General features: G+C 43.5%; 1 protein-coding gene across 1 annotated transcript in view; it reads right to left on the bottom strand.

Annotated features, from left to right (window-relative positions):
• KDR (kinase insert domain receptor) overlaps positions 1-10,201 on the bottom strand; it is a 30,815-nt gene extending 20,614 nt beyond the window's left edge. The window contains exons 1-11 of the mRNA XM_085058945.1: positions 9,944-10,201; positions 8,638-8,728; positions 7,929-8,125; positions 6,624-6,748; positions 6,147-6,315; positions 4,803-4,942; positions 4,439-4,607; positions 2,937-3,048; positions 2,681-2,844; positions 1,704-1,860; positions 496-616 (exon numbers count right to left, since the gene is read on the bottom strand). Coding sequence (XP_084915071.1) covers positions 496-616; positions 1,704-1,860; positions 2,681-2,844; positions 2,937-3,048; positions 4,439-4,607; positions 4,803-4,942; positions 6,147-6,315; positions 6,624-6,748; positions 7,929-8,125; positions 8,638-8,728; positions 9,944-9,995 — 1,497 coding nt within the window. The 5' untranslated portion in view covers positions 9,996-10,201. The remainder of the gene's footprint in view (positions 1-495; positions 617-1,703; positions 1,861-2,680; positions 2,845-2,936; positions 3,049-4,438; positions 4,608-4,802; positions 4,943-6,146; positions 6,316-6,623; positions 6,749-7,928; positions 8,126-8,637; positions 8,729-9,943) is intronic.
• Positions 10,202-24,750: the final 14,549 nt, after the last annotated feature.

The following is a 24,750-nucleotide window of genomic DNA, read 5'->3' as shown; positions in this document are numbered from 1 at the left end:
AATCCCTCCAAAGCACAAGGCATGGCAGAAGCACAGGGGGTGACATAGAAACATTCCTAAAGTTTACATTTTCCTTAAGTCCTTAAGTGTGTAACAATCAGGTAAAGGGAAATGGGAAGAAGCAGAAGGAGGACTTTTGTATATGTGTTAAAAAATCCTTCACCAGCAATTTTTTCTGCTTTTTAGTCTCTCCAGCTACTAATACAGTTAATTGACAAGATTAACTCATCTAACTTTAGACCACTAAAAGACAGGTACTGAAATCAAAGTCAGTTATATTCCTTGATGGAGGTTCACTTTGGGTCAGTGTCCAGAGGACTTGAAAATGTGTATTTCTGACTCTGCTTCAGCAGGAGCTTGCCCAGCTAGCTGAGAGTAGATCCCTGAGTTTAATGATAGGTGAAAAGAGTCACATCTCTAGTGATGTATTTCCAGACATGTGGACTGCTGAAAGGGTTAATAATCATTCCCAGCCAAGAGAAAAAATCTGCTCACCTTTGTTTTCCCAGCAATAGTAACAACCCGGTGCTTAATCTCAACCTGATTCCCACCCTTTCTCTCTGAGATCACTTTCCACCTCTTGCATGCATACAGATTGGCTCCTGAGCGAACTTTCCTGAAATGTAAGTAGAGACACATGCATTAGATAAGAGGAATATTTGCCCTTCAAGAGAGTGATTTTGGGTTCTCCTTATAATATGCAGATATTTATAGGTCACATGCATCACTGGTCACAGTTTGCATATGTGAGGGAAGTGTATGCTTCTGGAAATATTTCTGTTAAATTTCACCCTATAACCTCCTGAGACCTTCATGCTTTTTAAAGGACCCTCAAGCCTAAAGGTGAATTTTCTAATTAATCTGCCTGAGTCAGCTCAGTCAGGATGGTTGGAGGAAAGCAGCTATTCTGGGAACAAACCTCCATTCATAAATGGATGATTCAAGTTGATTTAGTTCAAAGGAAGACAGAGAGACATAGAAATCACTGAACTCCCTACAAGAATTTCTTGAGGACAGTAGCCATTGTGTAGGAAGCAACCAGGCACCAAAGGAAGAAACTAGTGGAATCATTTTAAAAACAACAACAGGAAAGAAGAATGCTTTTTTTTTCTTTCCCTGGCCTTGTTTTTTTAAAGGAAATCTGGGCTTATGGCAGGCCCAGATAAGGGAAGCTGCGTGAATCTCAGTCAGGCACTCTCTCTATCATTCCCCAACATCAATCAGTGCACTTCCTCTGAGATACACTTTCACACAGATAAAGAGCACCACCATACTCAGCACTTGAGCGCAAGAAAAAAAACACCACAAGGACATGCAATTAGCATAAACAGCAAATTTCCTCTGTTTGGGATGGGGTTTTGGGCCTGCAGCCCACAGCGGGATCTGAGGGAAGGGCATGCAAACAGCTGCCTTTGAAACCCCGGGCAAGTTGAGATGCCCTTCAAGAGAGCACAACAGCAACATGCCAGCACTGCTGGATCCTCTCCATGGGTGGCCCTCGCCTCTGCCAACAACAATGACCTTGGCACAGCCTGCCTGCAGCAATCTGCAAATTAAGTACAACAATCTTTTCTTCACTGGCCATTGGGTTTGCACTCAGTAATGAGCCTGGATGAGGGAGGCACCAAACAAACCCCAACCCAACACAAACATCCCTCAAGACCTACACAAGCTGCAGAAGATAGCAAGGACTCGGCACTCACTGGGGGCTGAAAGTGCACTCCTCCTCCAGCTGCCAGTGCCAGAGCACGGTGGTGGGTGGTGGGACGGCGTAGACGGTGCAGGTGAGCGCTTGAGTCGAGCCATACTTGTAGGAGTCAACGGGGGCCATCAGCGCGTTCTCGCCAATCTGGGGGGGCACTGCAGGGGAGAGCAGCAGGTCACACCTCCTGCAGGTCACACCTCCTGCTGAAGGCTCCCCAGGGTGCATGCATGACATGGTGACCAAGTCACACTGTGCCCCAATCTGAGTGCAACACAGAGAGTCTCCAAGGACATGTGGGAAAGTAGTGAACCCCCCCAACACATTGAGGATTAGTGTACTTAGGATCTCCTACAAAATCCCCCTTCAATACTCCATGGTTTAAAATGTAGTTCCTGGACTCTCACCACTATTCCCAGCCATTAAATGAATATAATTTCTCAGGCCTGATCCCACTGCACGTAGCCTTGCTGCCCTTTTCAAACCCCGCTGTCTTCAAAGCATAGGCTGTTTCCTGGGGAGCAGAAAGGAGGAGGTAGGGGAGGATGAGGAGGGTTGTAGAGGGCAGGGCAGAAGAGGAGGGATAGCCTGTGTGGGGCAGGAAGGATGGGTGAGGCGGGACAGGGCCAGGATGGAGCAGGGTGGAGGAGGACTCCAGCAGCACAGCCAGCAAGAAGGGCAGGAAAAGAGCAGGACACAGAGGCAAAGAATAATATACAGAAAAAAATAGAACAAAACAAAAAAGAACACCCCACACAAAGTATCATCACAACACCAACATCCAGAGTCTGCAGCCTCTGGACTGACACATCCTAGAGCCAGGAGAGACAGGTCACCTCTGCCCTCCCAGGGCTGAGGTTCAAGGGCTATCCGTCTTCTGTACTTAAATCTTCATCACTATGTGATGAGTTTAAGCCTAAGGACGGTAATATACTACATCCACACATGAAAGAAAGGCCCCTCTGCTGCCCCACTTACCATTCACCAGCAAGGTAAACGTATGTCTTTTCTGCATCTTGTTAATGGGGTTTGTAAGGACAACTGTGTAATTCCCTGCATCCTTTTCAGCTGCTTCAGTGATGACTAGTGCATAGCCAAGTTTAACTGTATGATTTGCATTGATTGCTTTTCCATTTTTATACCTGAAGAAAATACAGAGTGCTTTGAATATTTAATGATTTCCTTTAACTGAGAATAGCTCACTTTTTCAAACACATTATATGCCAATCCTTACCATTTAGCCTCTGGTGGAGGATATCCTTTAAACTTGACAGGAATTTTGACTGTGTCACCTAGCCTTGTCTCAACAACATTCTCCATTTTCTCCAGATGAATAAAAGGACTTTCTGGGGGAAAAAAAAGAGGAATTAAACTAAATGGTCTTTCCTCATGGACCAAAGCAAAAGTGCTTTCCATTTGGGTTAGCACCTAACAAGAAGACAAATAGAAGTTAGCGACAGGACTGTGGGTCATTGGTAAAGCACAGCTGGCTCCAAACTGAGCTTTGGAGAGATGCCACCATGAGAACCTAGTCCTTTCCTTCACACTGAGGAACAGACCAGTTCCCTCACAGAGGAGCTCTGGGAAGCAGAGACAAGACCCAGCTATCAGGATACTGTGCCAACTGTCAGACCTGTATATACATATATATATACATATCATAAAACTCTCTCAATATACTCATTCCAGGAAATTAGACTATTCAAAACTTCAGTGTGATAAAATTGGATACTCTCAGGCTATTCTCAAGTATGTATTTGAACCACTGCAGTCACAGAGTACTTTGAAATTATTTACATTACTTGTTATAAGTTATAAACTTGCAGACTAAGACAGTGATTAGCCTTTTGACTGAATTAGCCTTTTGACTAAGATTTGGGATGATTTAGACTTTGTATCTGGTATACTCAGTACAGCACATGATCTCATTTTGGCACCTGAAGAGCAGAACAGAAAGAACCTAGGAGAAAATTTGAATCACTGTGCCCACAATACATTTGAAAGTCTTTTATTTCTTTTTAAAAGTGCCATTAATATTCTGGCCCCTGAAATCAGACCTCAGGAAAACCAGTCTCCTTCAAAATAAAAACCTCTTCATCTGACTCAGTGATTAAAAATGAGCCATTCTCATGCTGGCAATTTTTTTCTAGACGTAAGCTAGTGCAGCTGGGGCTGTGCCCAAGAGGGGCTTGAGAAAAGGCTGTAGGATGTGGTGTACTTATCTATTCACTTGGCCAAAGCTGTTTCCCTTGCATCATTTCCGTACGACCAAAACTCCATTTGATTCATCTATTCATAATGCAGAAGCTGAAAGTTTTATTTTCTTAGGTTCATTCATGCTGACCCAGACTCTTGTGTCACAGAGCCACCAAGATCTAGCCTAAGTTCACCAAGAGTGAGAACAGGTAGCCCTTACACAAAGCCACCTACAGAAATTCAGTTTTACAGGACCTTAAAGAGGTCAATGCGGAAGAGGATCAGAGCTTACACCAGTTTATTTTCCTTCCCACTTTCCAGTGGGATTCTACAGCTTTCTGTAACCTACAGCATCCTTTAAAATCTTGTTGTTAGCTGAGGTTGTGGTATAAAAATAATCCCATACTAGCTGCAAGAGAAATCTGTAGCTGCAGTTTGGTTCATGTCTGTCATTTGATTCATCACCAAAATGCCTTCTGCATCCCAGTAATTAATCCCAAATCTGAAACAACCGACAAAACTGAAGTGAAAATGTCATACCATGGATAATGAAGTAACTGCTGTTTTTCATGTTCATACGACCACTGGATGCTGCACAAGTATATCGACCTTTGTCGCTTAAGGACACACTGTCAATGGTAAGGGTGCTCACAAACTTCTTTATTTCTCCTGCAGTGGTTTTTACATCCCTAATAGTGGCACGTTTTTCCTGTAACAGACAAAAGACAGAGATGTTTGGAAATGTAATTGCTATTCCTTCTGTCACCTTTTGTACAAGTGTATATACCAAAAATTTCGCTGTGTATTACCATCTTCTTTCTCAATCTTTTAAAGGGGGAAATGGCATTATACCTAACTCAAATTTCATTGTGATGAAAGCACTGGTAAGTTATTACAGCTTTACCTTGATGGAAGGGTAGTCCCATCTAAAATCGATTCCCACATTCAGCTCTGTCCTTACAGTACAATTGAGAACAAGTTTTTCTCCCACTGCCAGCTCTACCTCGTCATGTGGGTTCATTGTCAGGTCGTAAATTCGGTACCCTAGGGGAAGAAAAAGGCACACATGAAACATGGGGGTAAGAACAGGTTTCTTTATGGTACTCAGGACCAAATTTCCCAGGTGAATTCACCAAAACTCCCACCGAGCCCCAGCTACAAAAAAGCCCCTTGATGCCCTAGTGCAGCATGATAACAGGTGTACAAAGGAACCTGGAGAGAAGTGATGTGCCTGCCCTGAGCGCTTCCCAGCTGAGACCTGTGTCAGACAGTGACACAGCAGGAGGTATTGCACTTGATCAGAGCCCCTCCAGCGGTGGGAGCAAGCAAGAGACACTGACTCACACAGTTCCTCTGCCCTAGACACCTTCTTCTTATCCTTGTGAGACCTAAGACTAAAGGAGATATTTACCCATTCCCAGCAGTAAGCAGGAACTTTACAGAGAATAAGAGTGAAGCATTAGCAAAATTATCCAAGGTTTGCTTTGTGCAATAAAGTATTTTAAAACAGAATTTTCTGAATGCAGAAATTCTACAGAAATTCTGGATTTCCTCCAAATCAGAGTGAGGACTTGTGAATTTGGTGGAGAAATAAATGCCTTCTGCACAGAGTAAAGAGGGGATGCCTTCCTGACAAGCCAGGAGAGACTGCCTTGGTGCCATTTGGATACTTGAAATTGTCACTGTGTCCTCAGCTGAAAGAGAAATGGATGCTGAGTTTCAGCTCAGGCTTAAGCCTCCACAGAATTATCACATTATTTCTGGGGTTTGATGAACAACTGACAAAACATACCAGGAGATGATAAATCGCTGTGAGAGTTGGGACACAAGTCTTTAGGGAGACAAGACAACCTAGCTCATAGTGCGACCTTCAGATCTCTGCGCTTCCCTTGGTACCCCCTCAGAGCAATTTCTTTCCATCTGCTGCTGATGGATGCTTGCCTCTCATTTCCTTCAACTGTGACTTGCATTGCAGATAAGTGATTTTAGGAAAAAGGTTTGCATTGTCAGAAAAAAAAATTAAAATCCCTGGCATCTATGTAAAAGGCTAAATATAGAAGCACTTATCCCAGAAAGAACACAATACATTGCATTTAAAAGAAAAGTGATATAAATCTCAACATCTATTTTGCATTAGCTGCATTGTCAGTATTGAATAACCTAGTGTCCAACCAAATGTAATTGGTTCAGTATGCTGTAGAAAGCAAAAGAACATTGGTTATAGAGAAATAAAAAACTTTTGGCTTACCTACAACTGCAACTATGTATATCACAGACTGGTAGCTTTCATCATCTATTTTAGCTTCACAGAAGACCATGCCCGCATAGTTGATTAAATGACTGGGTATAGTGAAGCCTTTTTTATTATTCCACGAAATGGATTTACCATCAGGAACAAATATCTTTTCTGGATATTTCTGTTTGAAATATTGATAGAATACATAGTTAGATTTCAAAAATCAAACAACCCTGAATTGTCACCTCCAGCATTTTCCATAACTGCAGGGCCTCCATTTTAGCATTCTAGTTCAGGCAATTAGTACACGCTTTGAGAGTGCAGGGCCATAGATGAGTACAGTTACAGCACTCACCTTGTAATCACAGGCTATAAAACTCAACAAGGATAGAAAGAAGTCTTTAAGAAATGTATTCACACTTCAAACAATGTATTTATACCACTGCGATTTCAAATAACTCGTGAAAAAGTAACAGGCTTTTTCCTTACCGCATGTAGAGATACATTGAGATTTGATATGGTTCCAAGGCACGGCACTACCACAGTCTTATTCTTAGTGATGTATACTATGCCAAGCTGATCACTAACTGAAGTCACAAATGGTGATCTGTAATCTAGAAGAATATTCAGTTGATAAATGGATATTATTCGTCACATGATTATGGAGAAAACTTTTCCAGTTTTGTTCTTTCCCTGTCTATTTTTTCTCAAATCCGTTTTATTATTTTCTACGTCATAAAGCACTGAAATAATGAGAATAAATGGGGGAGGTACATGCTTTTACAGACACCCCACCCCCCAGATTCAGAGAATATCATTATTCTCAAAACAGTCATCAGCACCAGAGTGCACTTTGGAGAATGGCTTCCTGTTACAGCAGTCCTTTTGCAGACAAAAAACTGATTTACCCTAGCATGACTTTCCTTGCATGAGTATTACAGGAAATATCAGTTAAAAGTTGTGACATGTTACACTGGCTCCCCTGATAGCAGCATCCTTTTCAAAGGATGAAAAGGTCCTTTTCAGACCAAAAAAACAGGTTCATGATATTATAAAACAAGCTAACTCATGTACATAATTACATCTCATTTCTCAAAATGGTAACTATAAGTTAACAATAAAAAGGAAACAGGATGCGTATGGAAACGAGGGTGAAGCCATCAGTGCAAAAAGGCAGATGCCTCAATGAATGCTCTTACTGAAGTTGAATGTATAACTGGAGGCTTTGCAGTGTCTGCGACACTCAGCTGTGCTGCTGCCAACACACCTGAATGCCTGAGTCTGAAAACTGAGCTCTTACAGCCCAAATAGATTTCACCACCACAGTCAGCAAACTTATGGAAGTGTATGTCTTGGGGGTTGGGTGGTTTTTTGGTTTTTCTTAATGGTATCAGTACAAATTGTACATGGGATTGGAGCTGTAATTTTTAACAAATATACAATCTCTGTAATCCTCTCTCGTATGAAACTCCTGCTGAGGTCAGTAATAGCTCTGCGTTCATGAGGACAGGCTCAGAGCTCAGCAGAGATATGTATGCTGAATTCTGGGTGGAGAACAGCAGATCACGTACTGCATATGCCAGGTCAGAATTAGAGGTACAAAGGCTTTTGTGTTGATGGCAACTAGCGTACCTGAATTTATTTACTCAACATGAAAACAAGAACAATGTTTCATAGGACCAGAAATTCTACAGTTAATAAATTTTAGCATCAAAACTGTATTGAGACACTTGATATCCCTTTTTTCTCTTGATGCTAGGGAAAGGGACACCTGAGAGCTGTGTAAGCACTTACCTTGAACATAGACATAAATGGTTGTAGCTGCCTGGCTGTCCCTGTAAAGGCACTTGTAGTCCCCTGTGTCATTGCCGATGACTTTGAGCACAGTGAGTGTCTTGCAGTAGGAGCCATCGCTGCAGTCTGTCACGGAGATACGCCTCTCAGCACTGCTCTGCTTGCTCGGCCACGACCACTCCACTGGCCTCTGGCCGCTGGGAAAGCAAATGTTAGAGGAGCATACACTTGTGATAGTGCCAGCACTGACGCCCTGGGGGTGAACCCCAGCCCCACCAGTCTGTGGCTATGGAGAGGGATGGGCTTCACCCGCCACACAGAGAGCGTCAAACCACAAATTCACAAGCTTGACCTATTGTTAACAGCTACAAGGAAGCTACTTGAGATTTACATTCTGCTAAATCTATGTGACAAAGCACCCAAAAGAGAGTGTTGAGAGTACGGATCACCAGCAGGATCCACAAGGACCCAGCTGACGCCTCCTCCTCCCAGGCACCCTACGCTCCCCAGTTCTCTCTTGCTGCAACCCTCCCAGATAATTTCTAAAACTTGTCAGGGAAAAGTGAGGCAGAAGGCACAAAGGGAGTGGGGAGAAAGCAGGAGCAATGACAGGAGAGCGATCACATTACCCGTGATTCTGTACAAAAACTCACCACATAAATTACCAATCATCAAAATCATGCTGAACAGACAACAGACTTGTCCTTACCTGCAAGTAATATTTAGTGTGTTGTTTGCTGTTATTGTGAGGACATCTTTATGGATGCTAAGGGTTGGCTGATCCAGAGAAATACATAGACCTGCAAAAACATGTATGAAACACCTCAAATCAACCCAATAAACAACGTAAATGCTACTCAATCAGAAAAGTATTATGTACAAGAATATACAGCATGTTTTAAGGGGACACTTTCACATCACCTACTTTGCAGCAAAGGGCAAATAATGATTTTTCACACATCCCAAAAAGTTAAAAAAATCTGTCATAACAGGAAGCAAAGGCAGATGGTCAGGAGCTAGCTGCAGAGCACTACAATTCAGCCAGCCAGGGTGGAGTTCCTGTTTTCTTGCGTTGCCAACTTCAAGGTCTAACAAGAGGATGTGGGACATTGAAACGAAGTGAACCTCCATCTGATGATCTCACTCCCTTGGGGATTACCAACTTTTCTTATAATAAATTGAATATACTTCTTAGAGACTACTGATCAATGAATTATGTGAAGAAACCATTTTACAGTTTGTCACAAACTTGAGACACCACAAATTTATTTTATCCCATGATTTTCTAAGGTTATCTCTTTTCTCCTAAGCAGTTAGGCAAAACTCTATTCCTACCAGACTACGGCACAAGGGCTTACATCGCACCCACCCGGAGCCACTGGTGCTTGTGAGGGCTGTGATCCGGGGCGCAGTGCTTGCTCTGAGGCACCAGCCCAGTGCAAAATTTGGGAGTATCACGGGGAGAGATTTTCTATCCGCCCTAGCTGCTGCCATCCCCTTCGGGAATCCCACCTCTCCGGGGCGAGCCGCAGCCCCAGCCGTGACAGCTCGGCCGGTTAAAACGGGCCACAAGAAAGCGTGGCCAGACCGGGACATTACGTGTTTCACCAGCATTTCCCCGCGCTTTAATCACTCGCATTCCGAGCAGGTTCTCCGCTGATGACAGGTTTCCCGCGTTTGGCTCCAGGGACATTTTGCTCTCGGAAACGACAGCTGATGCTGGAGCGAAGCGAGCAGGACACTGAGCCACGGCAGGCAGCCCTCTCCGACAGGCCAGCACCAGCCGGCCGGACAGGAGAGGCCAAGAGGGCAGGACAGCAGCCACGGGCGTCCCGTCCCACCGGGGAGCTCGCACTGCCTCATCCGCTCAAGCAGCCCCGACAGACCCACGGGAAGCCGCACCCGCGCCCTTCTCGGTCCCCTAGCATCCCCGCGCCCCTCTCCTCGGGATCCCGCGGGGCTGCCGGACCCCGGCGGCTCCGACAGACCGGAGCCGGGGTTCCCCGAGCGCTTACCGGGAGCCAGGCACAGCAGGACCGCCAGCAGCCGCGCCGCGCCGAGCTCCATCCCGCGGCAGCCGGGGCTGCGGGGCGCAAAGCGAACCTTCTGCCCGACGGCAGCCGCGCCGCGCCCAGCCGAGCCCACTCAAGCCCAGCCGAGCCCACTCAAGCCCAGCCGAGCCCACTCAAGCCGAGCCGAGCCCACTCAAGCCGAGCCGAGCCGAGCCGAGGCGCTCCGCACGCCCCGCACCGCCCGGCGGGGATGCGGGACCCCGGCGAGCGGCACCGCCCCTCTAGTGCCCGGGGCGGGGCCCGGGGCCGAACCCCCGCCCCCCAGCATGGGCCGGCCCCCGCCCCGGCCCCAGGGCCCCCCGGCGCATCCCAGCGGGATGCTCCCATTCGGACGGGCACCCTGGCTCCGCAGCGGGAGAGCCTCAGCAGTGAAATTTAGCGGCGTCTGTCGCTTCATCGTGCTTTTCTGGGGTTTCTTAAAACCCCCGCAACAGAAAAGATGCCAAAAGCACTGTCAGTGAGCCACAGCCGTGTTCCTGCTGGCAGCGGCTGTATCCCCGGGTTTGAAGTGTCTGGCAGTATCAGTGCTGAGCTCCCGACGTGGAGTCCCCTGATCGTGCAGCATGTGCCCAGCACCCTGACTGGCCACATCAGAGCCAAAGGGATCCAACAAGTGCCTGCCAGAGCCAGCCTTCCCACCCCTCAGCAGCCACAGCCTGCTCTCTGTGGGATGCTCCCCATGGCAGTAGCCATTGCCCTCTCGCACCAAATGGTGGAATTTTTTTTACACAAATGAACCCCCCTAACCCGATCTATACATTTAAATCAAAATTATTAACCAGTGAGTGTGAGGTAGTCCTTTGGGAAAAATAAGCACATGGTGGTTATTAATGTGTTATCCATACACATAATATAAAGCCTCTGGGGGAGACAAATATATCAGCAAAGAGAGGTATGCAGATAAACATACCACTAATCAGGTAGATAGAAACATACAGCTGTGTACATAACTATGCATGCATATATATGCATATGTACCTCTACATGCTACCTTTTCCTCTTTCCCTGCAAATCTGCATGGGAGCTTGTCCACAAATGACTAAGTTAATGAAGTAGTGATTTTATTTTGTATGCAATGCAATTCCAGCTGTTTTGTACTGGGGGAAGAGTGTAATTTCCTTTGAAATTACACCCCTGTTGCTCACAGAAAGATACAGGGAATGGGAGAAGCCAAATTTTTCCTAGCGATCAACTAAAATCCATGAAAAGTCAAATAAGACTTGTGATTCAAGAGGCAGCAAGTCAGCATCATGCAAATAAAAACCGTACTTGCTATTCTTATGAGCTCTTAAACCAGAATATTGGCAGCCCTCATTAATACCCCCCCCCTCCATCATACTGTGGATCAGGTCATTGGTATTGCTGAGTGATTTGGGGACCTCTGGCAGTGACTTCAACTAATGACCCTGCTAAGACAAGGCTGCATGTACGATTTCTGTGCTAATGAAAATCAAAGGTACTTAACTGCTTAAAAACACAGTTTAGGTAACTTTATTTGTGGTGATGCTGGTTTTGTTGGGTTTGACTGCAAAGAGAAAAAAAATTGATAAGGATTGGATGACCTGCAAAACATGTTTGCCTCAAAAGCAATTTAGCTAGTCAACAAAGAAAATGAAATTATATGGGAGTAAGTTAAAAACTACATGAAATCATTAGATCCATAGAACACGGTAAAATCACTAGTAGCTGACTTTAATGCTTTCTCCATTCCTATATGAGCTTCCAAATGCAGCTGCAGAAAATATGCCCCTATATTGATTTTAACAAGTAACTTTTTCAAAATTTAGTCAGATTATGTGCAGCTACAGCTTACTGCAATACCACTTGGGCTCTGTTCCATGCACAGTCATTGCTATTAAGTGAGTGGATTTGAGGGGGGTGGCTGCTTTTGTTGTTGAAAATTATTTTGGTGCCTGAGCTTTATGGGAACAAATACCTACTGTTTGCCCTAAGCATATCTAGGCCAAGATAGATGAATGCTAGCCCTCTGCAGGCCCTTTGGCATTTGCCATGTCCTCTGCCTCCTTCTCCCCTGCAGCGTTGTGAAGAAGGGAAGAGAGGGGCTGACCCTTCAAACACACGAACCTGGTGAGGGCACACATCGAGCTGAGCAGCCAGCAGCAAGGAGCTTGCACGTTGTGACTGTAGTGCATCCACAGGGAAAGGCACATTTCAAAAGCACAAAGTGTTTTTATCTCCCTGAGTGATCCCGGTGAGATCTCAGTCTTTACACTAAGCTTTCTAAATGGGACACAATCCTTCAGCACTTTGCCTGGCTGTCAGTATAACCTTGTTAACTAGAATAATGCTGCAGGAACTGCTGCTTCACTGTATGAATTGCCATCCCTGTGGTATCAGGGATATTTGTGGTACCAATGAGAACAAGAAGGTGACTTCTTTGAATGGGGCCCTAACTCTGTAAACATTTAAGCACAAGAATAACTTTACTCTGGAGAGTCATTCAACAGATGCAGGGCTTTTTGTCTGATTCAAATTACTTACATACATGGTGTTGGTGAGGCTAATCCTCTAAGATCAAATAAAAACTAGAGCCAAGTATCATTGAAAATGGTAGGTGTTTGGGGAAAGTGAGAACTGGAAAAAATGGGAGGTGACTTTACCAATACATGATGTATGATGTCATATGTACTTTGCTAAACACATCTTTCTATTTTGACCTTCATTGGAACTTTCACAGGTGGATTTTCACTAGAAGATGCCAGGGGAACCTCTGAGAGAAAAATCTACAAGAGCACAGAAGAAAGCCAGTCACCTAAAATCCAAGTGAAAGATTTGTGTATATCTATTGCTACTGTGATAGCTGTGGGACACAGATGTGTGGTTACAAACCCAAAACCCCAGTGATTTGAGGAATGGCAGCTTTCTCATCCAGCTTTTTAGGCTGTGATCTCTGCACAGCCTTTGTGTCATCCTTCAGACTCGTAGAGTATCTAGCATGTCCAGCTTGCACCAGAGACTATCAGTGCTGAACCACAGGGAGCTAGTGAGAGAAGCCAAACATAGTAATGTAGTTCGGTGGGTACAGGATGGGATTTCCTCCCTCTCCAGAGACGGTGTGAATTTGGAAAACTTCCTGGCATCTCTAACCAGCCTGCAATGGCTTCTAAAATACCCTACTTTCTGTCTCAGCAGTCTCACCTGCCTTGAATTACAGGAACACTGATCAAGACTTTTTAAATCTTATTTACTTCAAAAAAGTGCCTCTGCCTTGGCAAGACAATACCAGCAAAGAAACAAGGGGCCAGAAGGAGCTCCATGAAAGTTCAGCCATCCTGCCACACTGAGCAGATCTCAGCTCAGCATGAGACTGGACCTGGAGAGTTGTGGAAGAACTGGTAGCTGACAGACAGAATGCAATCAAACCCTATGCATCACTCCATGCTTCATCAGATTGACTCCCAGTTCACACAGCATCTCCCAGAGCTCCTCGGAGAGCAGCTTCCATCCTGAAATCTGTCTGTTGCCAGTCCCTGGGCTTATTTTCGTCCTTCCCTGCATCCTCTTTCTGCTGCAGCCAGCGCTCAGGGAAGCTCGGTGTCCATGAGCGCTCCCAGCAATGCTCTGAGCAATGGGAGGGAGCACCAAGCCTTGCCTTGGCCAAACGCGGCCAGCGAGCCTTTGTTTGCGCATCAGCTCCTCTGATCGCCAAGGGCTCATTAAAAACAAGACACAAAGAAGCAGCAGAGGAACCGGACAAGCCTCTTCCCCTCCCCTCTCCTCCCCGAGCCGTCACGACTCCGCCAGGCTCTCTGGCTCTGTCAGGGCTTCCTGGGCAGCCCCGCCGAGGCGTCCAACTAGAGGTCGGAGCAGCAGCAGCCAAGCGGCCTTTTGTTTGCTTAATTATTCAAATAACAACCTGGGGGGAGATAAAGGCAACACCGACTATGTTCTTTCCTGCTCCTGTAGCTCAAAAGGTTTGCAAGTGGTCAGCATCTCATGCAGAACACATCTGGAATGCAGCAGCCGGCAGCTGTACAGCCTCCCGGTCACACCTCTGTGCCAAGCCACAGCTGCAAGCACCTCAGCATCTAATGCAGGGTGGATGCTCCCTTCAGCTCTGTCTACACTGCAGACTGCACCACTGCAGCAGCCTGCAGCCTTGGCCATAGTGAGGCTTTCATCAGGCATGAATCCCCACCACACGGATAAACTTTGATGAGGCAGACATGGAAGCGTATTCGAGACGCTGCTTCAAGAAAATGAGAGTGAATGCCATAGCTTTTCATGTAAATTACATGCAAAATCAGAAATAGATTTACCAAAACACCTACTTCATGTGTAGACCCTACAAAACATGTTGGCTTGCAAGGGGCATTACAAAGGACAAAATCTAGCTTTCCAGCTAGAAATGAAATAACTGTCTCAGGTGAGAATAGATGTGGAAATACAAATGAGATACCATAAACCCACTCATTTTCAGACAGAGTTGCCGAAAGGCAGAGATTTGAATGCCTCTGTTTTCAGAGTATGGCCAAATATGTTGAGACCTTTGCTGGAATCTAGGGATTTGTGCTTTGTATTTGGCCTTGTCCATCTATAAACAGGAGGTGTAAGTTCAGCATGTGTGGACATACCCAAAGCAGTTTTATTCTAGCTTGGTTGGATGCTGGTGGTAACAAAACTGGAGGAGCAGGTTCATTGCTGTCAAGCCCCAGACTAGTCTAAAGTGCCCTGGATATGTCTCTCCACTCCTAGGAATGTAATTATTGTTGGAGGCATGTGGAATTTTAGGGACACACCTTTGAAAAATTCAATTTGTTTAATTGTTTATTTGCTTGTCCCCATCGTGTCCTAAAACTCTGCATAACTATTCATTCCAGGACAACAGTCCTACACACCCTACATTCAAGGAGTTGTTCATTTTTCTACCCTATGAAGCTGTTTTTCCCAACCAAACTCTTTGCGGGGCAAGGGCTTTGTGGGAAAGGGACAAACGTCTTTGTTGTTTATGTGGCTGAAGTCTATGGAAATGTCTCTGTTGCTTGCAGCAGGAAGCAGCTCTGAAGCAGCACTTTCTGAGCAGGAAGCAGAGGGTAATTCAGTGTCTGGGCCCCTAGTCAGTTTGGCTAATGGATGGGCAACTGGTGACAGGGACAAGCTACAGATTCTTACACAGAAGTGGTATGCAATATTTTTTATCCTGCTGGGCATTTTTTTCATTCTTTTTTTTCTCCTTGATTTTTCTTTTTCTTTTTTGGGGCTCAAAGTTGAAAGTTTCTGAAAAAAGTCTCAAAGCTTAGGTTGACAAAACTGCCGGAGAAGAATAAAATCCTTTTTTCCAATAGTTACCTGGTGCAGCATGATTTCCCTGCATCCCCTCCTGTGAAGAGATCTGTATTCACAAGGATACCCTCACCTCCATGCTGCAGGGATGGAAAGCAGCATCCTTAGGTACTTGGTCCAAATGGCTGGTTTTTTATGTGAATTCCCTTAATATTAACTGGAGGAAAACAAGGGAGCAAGTATCATAATACTCAAAAAGAAGGTCCTGGAGCAAGGACCTGGATTCTGGACCTTGCCTCTGCAAATAGAGAAGGAGTTTGATGTGAAACAGCACCATCAGGAAACCTGAAATGGCCACCTGTTGTGGCATGGTGTCTGAGGCTTTCTAGTGACACAAAGCCAGGCCTCCCACAGCTGAATTTCCATGGTAGTGGAAGTCTAACTTTGGGAAACAGTCTGCCAAAGATATATGTTACTGGCTTGTTATGAAATAAATAAATAATATTAATGTATCTGACAGGGTGCCAGCCAATCCAACATGTTCTTACAAGTCACCATTGCATTAGGAGTAGAAGCAATGCTCCACAGCTCCCAGGGTGTTTTTGTGTCCCACACTGCATAAGGGAAAATCTTGGGGTTGTTTGTAGCACTTTTCTGCCATGGAGGTGCCTCAGTGTCTGCTGAGCATTTTATCATGTTGCAGCTTTTCACTGGTGAGCACTCTAATGAGATGTCTCTCTTACACCTTACCACATCTTAAATGAAATAAATAAGGACCTAATATCTTAGAGATATTTAACCACTGTCGGGTTTGCTGGAAACAGGCAGAAGAGTTAAAAAATTATGAGTCAAGTAGATAGAAAAAGTAAACAGCCAGACATAAAATGTGATTAGGTTAGTTCTATTTCCCTAGGGAACCAGCCTAAAATTCACAGGTCACACTGTAAAAAGAATTGGAAAAAACTGTCAGCACTTCAGAGCACAGGATTAAAAGTTGAAACTGGAGGAAACTCAAAGGAGAGCAAAAGGCTGTCAGAAATTGTGAAAACCCAGCCTATAATGAAAAGCTGAAAGATTTGGGACTGTTCAATGTAGAAGAAGAGGAGACCAGATAGACAGGCATGATAACAACCTTCCAGTGGAGACAAGCTGGAGGATCAATTATCCTTATAGCCACCAAAGGTAAGAGAGGAAATAATCAGTCTAATTTTCTGGACAGAAGATTTATCTCAGATAATGGGGAATATTTTCTGACTTTCAGGGCAGTTAAACATTGAATAAGGTTGTCTGGGAAGTCTGGGACTGACAAAAATTGAGATGTTTAAGATCAGGTCTGATAGATCTCAGTCAGGGATAAAATTTAATTCTGGTTTACAAATGAAGTAGGTATTAGAGAGTCTTCTCAAGTTTATTCAAGTCCCATGTATTCATAATAAATAAGAATACAATTTGTGGTTTCCTGTTTTTTTAATATAACTGCCCAAAATTAAGTCCTTTTTTATTGGGTCAAGTGTAGCATTTCATCCAGCCTACAACAACATTTCAGCATTCCTTTTCATCTGGAGGAACTAATATGATCAGTCTGAGCTGATACCTCTTCTATACCTTTTTTTTTTGGAAGGTATCTAGAAAGTAACTGGATTTCCTGTCATTTTTTGTGTGTTTGGCAACAATACAGAAAAAAAATCCAAACTCACCCAACCCCCAAACCATTATTCACATTGCCTTACTTCCAGCTAGGAACTCCTGGGAGATACCTGAGGTCACAAATTGGTGGGGACTTCTGAAATGTGTCAGCAGTTGCCAAAGCACAAGCAGTGTTTTCTAGTGGTGGTTCAAAATTACATCAAACAACTTTCCCAAATCAGGGCAAATGGCACACAGAGTTTGACTTCTCTTTCCCAACTAACACTTGCCAGTCCATTTAAACTGCATTTGGAGAAACTTCCAAACTGGTTCCTTCCAGGTAATTCTATTTCTTCCCAAGTATTTTCACAGCCAGGATAGCTGAATAGTAACTGAATCATATTATGGGACACGACGTAGGGACTTTGGAACATAAAGAACTTTGAGATCCATAAAAACACAGCAAGGGCTCCTACAGACATAGGAGGGATCTCCATCTTCTAAACTCCACCATTCTTCTAAAGACTTTTTGGATTACTAGCACACCTGCCTCTCTCAGTGCCTCTGAAGAACTATTTTTATCTCAACAGTGAGGAAACCTTGTTTTTATGGTGAAAATTTCTGTGCACAGCAGATATTGTGATTAAACCCTTTAAACGTGATTAAACCCTTTAAAGTTGTAATACAGGAGTTGATTTTTAACACCCATGTCTCAAAAGCCTTTTTCTTATGAAGTGTAAAAGTTCATCAGAACTAATTGTGTATTTGCATGTTAGTGGTTTTTTTTGTTTTACTTCATACCCATTTTCATGAGATATTGGCCATCCTTTGTTCCAAAAAAAAAAGCACTGTTCCACTGAGGGCAAGTTCAGCTTATGTTCAGGCTTCCCTTCCAGGATACAAATCAATCAGGTTTGAAAAGGAACAGGGGGAATGTCCCAGCCTCTTTGCTGATCAAAGTACTCTCTTTACAGGGGTACAAATCACATTTCAACAGCCTGGGGAAGAAGACTATCTCAATTGTCACAATGAGATTCTTTACCCCAAAGTCAGAAACTCTAACCCAAAGCTCTGTTTTCTATGTATTTTGCCTTTGTGAACAGGCTGACTGATTGATTATGCTATTTTTAATTATCTCTTTTCTCACATTCATATGAAACATCATATGAAATATTTTACCATCTCCTCATTGTTTTCTGCTGTGGCTGTAGCTAAATGAATCCCCTGAACATTTGGTAGCTGATGTGTGGCAATGTGGGGACCAGAAGAAAAGCATCAACAGGAAAGGAAAGGAAGTGACCAGGCACTGACTGTATTCTTCACTGGGTTTGTCTCACCAAAGGTTGTCACCAACCAAAGGTTAAAAAATACAGTCCACATTGTTTTCTGGAGGGGGACGCCCAAACAAGCCATGCACAAAATTCATAGAATAATCATTAAGGCCAAAAGGAAACATTAGGACATGTAGCCTGACCTTTGAAAATGACAGGCAGCAAAGGAAGTCCACTGGGATGCAATGCTTCATCACTGAAGTGCAAATTGTACTAGAACAGAAGAGGAATATTTACTAGAAGCTTGAGCCTGGCTGAAGTTAGAGCCAGACAGTTATTAGCAGATGAAGGGCTCAGAGCCTGCCCATTATTCAGGAAAATTTTAGGATTATATGTGATAGCAACCTTAGCACTGTGTTGAGATTATTCGAAAAAGACAAACTGTACACTCATATATGGGGGCTGTAATATATACATTTTTATATATATATAATCTGTACTTTGTGAGAGGTCAGGACTATTTCTGGAATTCTACTAGTATAACTTTTATTAGCTATGCAGTAAACATGGCTGATAAGTATTTTGAAATTATTTCCTTTCAGTAAATTGCTGATTCAGTGCTTGTTAGTAATACATTACCCTTAACATCCTTTCAGTTGTGAAGTCACCAAGGTGACCCTTCCTTGTAGCACTCATAGTAAGCAATAAGGACACTTTTTCCTGCTGCCCAGACTCAGAGAGAGTGGATTATGCTTACAATGCCAAGGAAACAATAAGGAAAGCACAGACCCTTGGGTGGGGCTGGAGGGTTTCCTAGAGAACCATCCTGCAGCTGAGGGAGCAGTCAGGGAAAGAGTCCAGCTCTGTTCCTTTCCATCATCAGCATCACATTTTCCAGGCAAGCCCTGGACACAGAACACCATGGACTGAGAAAACTGAGCCACAGGAGATCACGTGGTGGAGGCTGCCAGGCTGTTCTTTAGAACATCTCTTTCTCTGCAGAAGTTATAATTCAGCAGTAGCATTTTCAGGTGAGACCAGCAGTGAAACGCTGGCCAACGGAGAAGAGGTGAGATGAGAATTGTGAGTTCAAGAATTACATGGTGCAAACTACACAGGTGCAGAAGCTGAGAGGGATGCCAAATCTCCAAGCTTAAATGGGTAGGAAGGACTTACTCCTGAAGCCACAACTATCACCATTAGAAATGAATGGTGAAAGCAACCATTTAGGTGAAAATGGTGAAAACCTTATGGAACCAAGATGGACCTCGGATTATCTGGTTTTGGACCTTTGTCCATAAAATGCCACAGGATCTGAGTCAGCAGGAATTGTCCATAAGCCTGAAATTAGACCCTTTGTTGCAGGAAATACTATGCCAACACTAAAGTGTTGGCACCACACATGACACACCTCCTTATTCTTTGACATCTGCAGACTGTTATGTGCCAAGAAAAAGGTAACTGAGCAGTTCAAGGAAGGAAAACATTGAGATCAGGGTCACTGATATTGCCAAGAAGACTTATTTTATTTCAGACTTAGAAATACAGGAATATTTGATTTATAAAGGGTGAGAATCGAAGCATAAAATTGCCATTTCTAAATTCTTAAAAATCACAATTTTTTAACCCAAAAAAATAGCAACAGGTGTCAGCAAAGAACAAATCTATCTAATGTCCACAGATGCATGAACAGTCACACAGTCACTATGTAGAATAAGCCTCTTTCTTCTCATTCCTTTCCCTCTGCCTCATTTATAATGTCATTTACTGTACTCACACAGCTTTAATGTGAATTTGCTATCCTCTTCTCATCATTTCAGTCGCTAGATTTTTTTTTTGTGTGAACCTGTGAAAATATTTTGATTGAACTAGTGAAAAAATATTCCTGTCAAATCCAAGATATGGATGTCAAAACACACTAGGACAGTAACACACCTACTGGTATATAACAACATTATCCATTTATTAAAGGAAGCAAGCAGAAAAATATAGGTATATAGTTTCTAGCTAGTAGGAAAAAAAAAGAAAAAGACAGATCCTGATTAGAAGTTGTTAAAGGACTTTGAATTCTGCTTCCCTTCCTAATCCAAGGAAGGGATCCTGTGCTGGCCAGGAGAGCACATGTAAGTAGGCAGCTTTACCACACTCGCCTGGTGCAGTCAGCGAAAGTCACTTTGTGTAGCTTCCAGCCTTCCTCTTGGATATGTCACCAGGAAAACGAAGTCCAGGCTCCCTACTTTCTCTTCCGCCCCTTTAGCTCCACATGTTTCCTGACCCTTGGCTCCTCTCTGGCGAGGGCTTGCCACCTGCATGCTGCTCTGCTAGCACAACCACATCCTGTACCTTCCCGTGGCCAGGGTTCACATTTTCATCAGCCCATAGGATAGCTGTGCAATAGGAATGTATTTGGGTTCAAACTACCCTTGTGAATGAAAACAAACCAGTGTTTCCATTGTGGTGTGCAGCAGGGATGGCTGAGTAGTAAAAAAGGAACCAAAGACCACCTAGCACCAGGCTTGTTGCCTCTTTGGGTAGGATGATGAATGCCTTGTGGGGATGGGCACCTTGGCCTGTCCAAAACGGCATGCACAGAGCTCTGTTTCTCCAAATGTGTCTGTTCTCTTCTTCCAAAGGAGATGCTGCTGTTAATGACAGGGGAAAAAAGTCATTTGCACTTTCTCCTACATTCCAAATCCCATTTCTGGGCTGCCCCATTTTTTTCTCTGGTAATTTTCCCAGGATAAGGATCTTTCCTTATGAGGTGCTGTTTCTGAGGAAACAAAAGAATAGCCACATCTGGAGGGTGAGCAGGAGACATCATCAAGCAGGTAATTTAATGGAGAAAAAAAGAAGCCTAAAAAGGCAGAGCTAGGAGGAGAAACATACCTGTATCCAAAAGTTCAGGCATGGAAGAAAAAAGTCTTCTCAGTCCAATTAGAGTTCAACATCAACTTTTTCTTACCTTTATTGATCCAGCTCCTGAGATGGCTGCTATTCTGGTGCTACAGAAAATTAAATTACTGCCCACTTGCTGTTATCAGGCTGTACCATCAAAGGACAGTGACTGAGCAGTGGAATTAGGTCCTCCCACATGAGAGCCCAGTGCTGTGTTTCCCAAGAGGACAAGGCAGGCCAAGGAGTAGCAAATCACTCTCTGGCTGCATGGTGACTTTGGAAAGCCATGGAAGTCCAGAGCATGTCAATGAGGGCTCCAACAAAATCCTGACCTGTTAATGTGTTACTGTGCACTTCAGGAGTCAGGTGACAAGGTGCCTGGGATTTTCTTATTGCAAACTGTAGAAAAATGAAAGGCCAGTTCCTTCCAAAAAGAAACCACCGTGCTTCCAAAGGAAGTCCAGTTCTGACCTCCTGTGCACTGATGCAGACTGGAAAACTGCTTGAACACCCTTCACTGGTTAATGTAAGGTATCTAAAGTTCCACTTAAAACTAACTCGCCCTGACAGTGCCAAAAGACAGAAAAAATCCCCAACATTTCTGATTGGATTATTCAGCTTTATAGTCCTTTTGGTGGTAACCCAAATTCAGTAACCCTTAATTTCTCTGAAGTTGATAATGACTTTGGCTCAGTGTGATGAAAGAAGAAAAGCCAAATAGTGCTTCATCTGAAATATGATCTGATTGCAGCGTAAAGAGTCCTCACACAGGACCAGAACTTCCCCCAGTTAGTAAAAAATTTCACCCATGAGCTGATGTCAGATCTGTTTTCTTAAAAACAACAGTGTTCCATGTGAGAAAGAACCTACACAAAGAAGAACATCAATTTTAATCCATCAGGAAGATTTCACTCTTAATGGTTGGATTTTACTGATTAGCTACCTGAAATCATTACTTTTAAAACTGTAACAGAGAAAGATATAATCCTCTACTGTGACTGTGGTGGAGCTTTTCAGGCAGTAGGAAGAGAGACATCATTTTGTTCCAAGTGAACATCAACACACAGTGAGAGAGAGTGAAGTTCTGATACAGGGAAAAATGTGTCAAATTTTGGAGGTGATATTTGGGGACAGCCTTAAAGTGGAAGAGATTTACTTTGTGAGATGACACAACAGCAAATCAGGCTACTCCACACTTTATCCATCATACTGAAAGCTTTGTACATTGTCCTCTTCCAGGGGTGAAACTGCCCCTGTCTTTAGCTCAGTGAACCACTTTAGTAATAGCCATATAGCACTTTGGAAATGCAGCCTTTATATCCTGGAGGACTTGTAGTGGACTGCATAAAGAAGAGCTCCCATCTGATGTCAGACTCCAGAAAAGGCTCTGCGACATGAACTTTTATGAAGGTTGGAAGTGTCTGTGTTTGACATGTTTGGTGGTAGGAAAATGCTCTAGTTGTGAGAGAGGATGTTGTAGTGGGAAAACAACACAGTATCTCAAGACCCAAGCTTCTGAACATGTAAGTGAGAAAAGTATCTCAAGAGCTCTCAATTGATAAAGGTCTTATAGGTACAGAAAGTTTTCCTTCTATGAAATACTTCCCAAAATCACCATTGTCAATCCAGAGGTCACAGTCTGTAAATATTTAGGTTTTTCTTAGGTTTTGTTAGAGCCTGACAATCTTAATCCAGTGTTAGCAACTACAGTTTTGAGTGACCATTAACCAGAAAGTGCATAAAACCCAAGCCACCATTTCTTGGCTATGCAAGTAGACTACTGTGTTATATAACAAATGGGCTACCATGGTAGGCTTTACTAAAAAGAAGGCTCTATAGTCATATTACAGCCCAATGAATCCAGCATAGGCACAGAGGCCACTTTGCCTAGTTTCTGAATCACAGTGGAGAAGAGGGATACGGAGCTGCTGCAGCCAGCATCAGCCTGGCTATGGAAGCAGCACAACAAGCAGATACAATTTCCAGGTCCAACAGGGACATCCAGACCAGCTCAGATGCTAGACTGGACTGGTTGATCAATAGAAATACTTCTAAACCTTTGGATGGAGAGTCCATGTAAATCCTGTTTGAGGTGAATAAGTCCTTTTTGTGCTTCTGGTCCTTTGATGCACAAAGGCTTTAAAGACCAGCAGTGTATTTATTTTACAACGCATTCAGCATGTATACTTGTGAATGATAAGATGGTTTATCTGTCGTTTGCTTAATCTTTTCCTGTCATTCATGGAGATTAAGCACCATTTTCATTGTAAACATTCTCTCTGCTCCCCTCATGATTCCCTAAGGATGCACTAGTTCAGATATCCCTTCAAATAATGAACAGGCAAGGACTAATAAATATTTCACACATAAAAGGAATCTTGTAGCAAAAAGCTCTAATAGCCCCCTTCATTATGGGGGATATTTCCATCTGGTTTTTACTCCTTGAATCCTTTCTTATAGCTCAGAGCCAAATATGGATTCCCAGTGTAAAGTGGCAAGCACAGCCAGACCTAGATAAAATAAAATGGTGGAAAATAAACTGTCAGGAAGCAGAGCACTTATTTTATGTGCCCATCCCACTTCCTATAATGCATTTTAAGCAGGGGCTGTTCCATATCCCAGCCCAATGAAGCTTACTATACATTTTGCCATTGTCTTTTAAAGTACATTGCACTTTTAAGACTAAAGATTAAGTAAGGGGAAATTGAAAACATAATATATGGTGAAATTTCTGTACTTATCAACTCTGAGTAAAATTTAAAAAAAAAAAGGCAAAAAAAGAAAAATACCTGAAGGCTCATGGAGTTTTTCCTCAGCTGGTTTTTAAGTAAGAGCTGCCAGCCTATTCAATTTCTAGTCATCAGAGAGTAATAAATCAGTAAGGCATAAGGCATTTCATTTCAGTGGTTCTGATAAACTCCCAGTGCCCAGTCTGGGCAGAAATCATGCCATCTTTGGTGGATTTTCACACATTTTGAAGGTATTGCTTCCTTTATTTTGTTTACTGCCCAAGTACTCACTGACTGAGAAAAAAACCCGAACAGCAAAACAGTAGAGGAAGCTGTGCATGTCTAAACATCTAATTCCTTTTTAACAAGAATCAGTAACTTTACTTGGGGAAAATAAGTCCACAGACCCCAAATTTTATGCCTAGTTTCTTGTTTTAAAAGAAATGTAAATGGTTAAGAAAACAGAACTTGTGGTTTTTCTTTGAAAAAAGGTCAGATTTCTGGGCTGGAAAAACTCATGGTGATTTCCATCCCCCTTTTCTCAGAAGCTGTTGCTTTTGCTGTAGGACATCTCACTGGTCTCTGTGAATCCATAGGGTTTACAATCCAGCAAAAACTCAGAATGGGTGCCTATTTTGTGAAAATATTATAAGCTACAGTGGTTCAGTAAAGGCAATATCCTTTGGGAAAGAATACTGAAGGGCTAGGGACCTGGACACCTAAATCCATCACATCTCCCTAGGTATGTATCCTGCTTTTCAGGTCTTCCACAACAGAAGATACTGATATCACTTCATGTGATACTGAGCCAGCCATGTGATACTTACATCCAGACAAACACCTCTAAAGGATGGTGATGATGGAGCATCACTGAACACACAAGTTGCTTGGAGCTCCCCCTTCCACTTTCTTGCCAAGTCATGCTCTCCATTTGCTAACAAAAAAATACTCAGCAGTCACTGCCAATATGGGCACAAGAGCTCTG

The sequence above is a fragment of the Lichenostomus cassidix genome, chromosome 4, assembly GCF_008360975.1.
Source record: "Lichenostomus cassidix isolate B80296 chromosome 4, HeHo_3.0, whole genome shotgun sequence".
NCBI lineage: Eukaryota > Metazoa > Chordata > Aves > Passeriformes > Meliphagidae > Lichenostomus > Lichenostomus cassidix.
The sequence above is the reverse complement of the archived record's forward strand: the minus strand, read 5'-3'. Positions and strand labels throughout refer to the sequence as shown.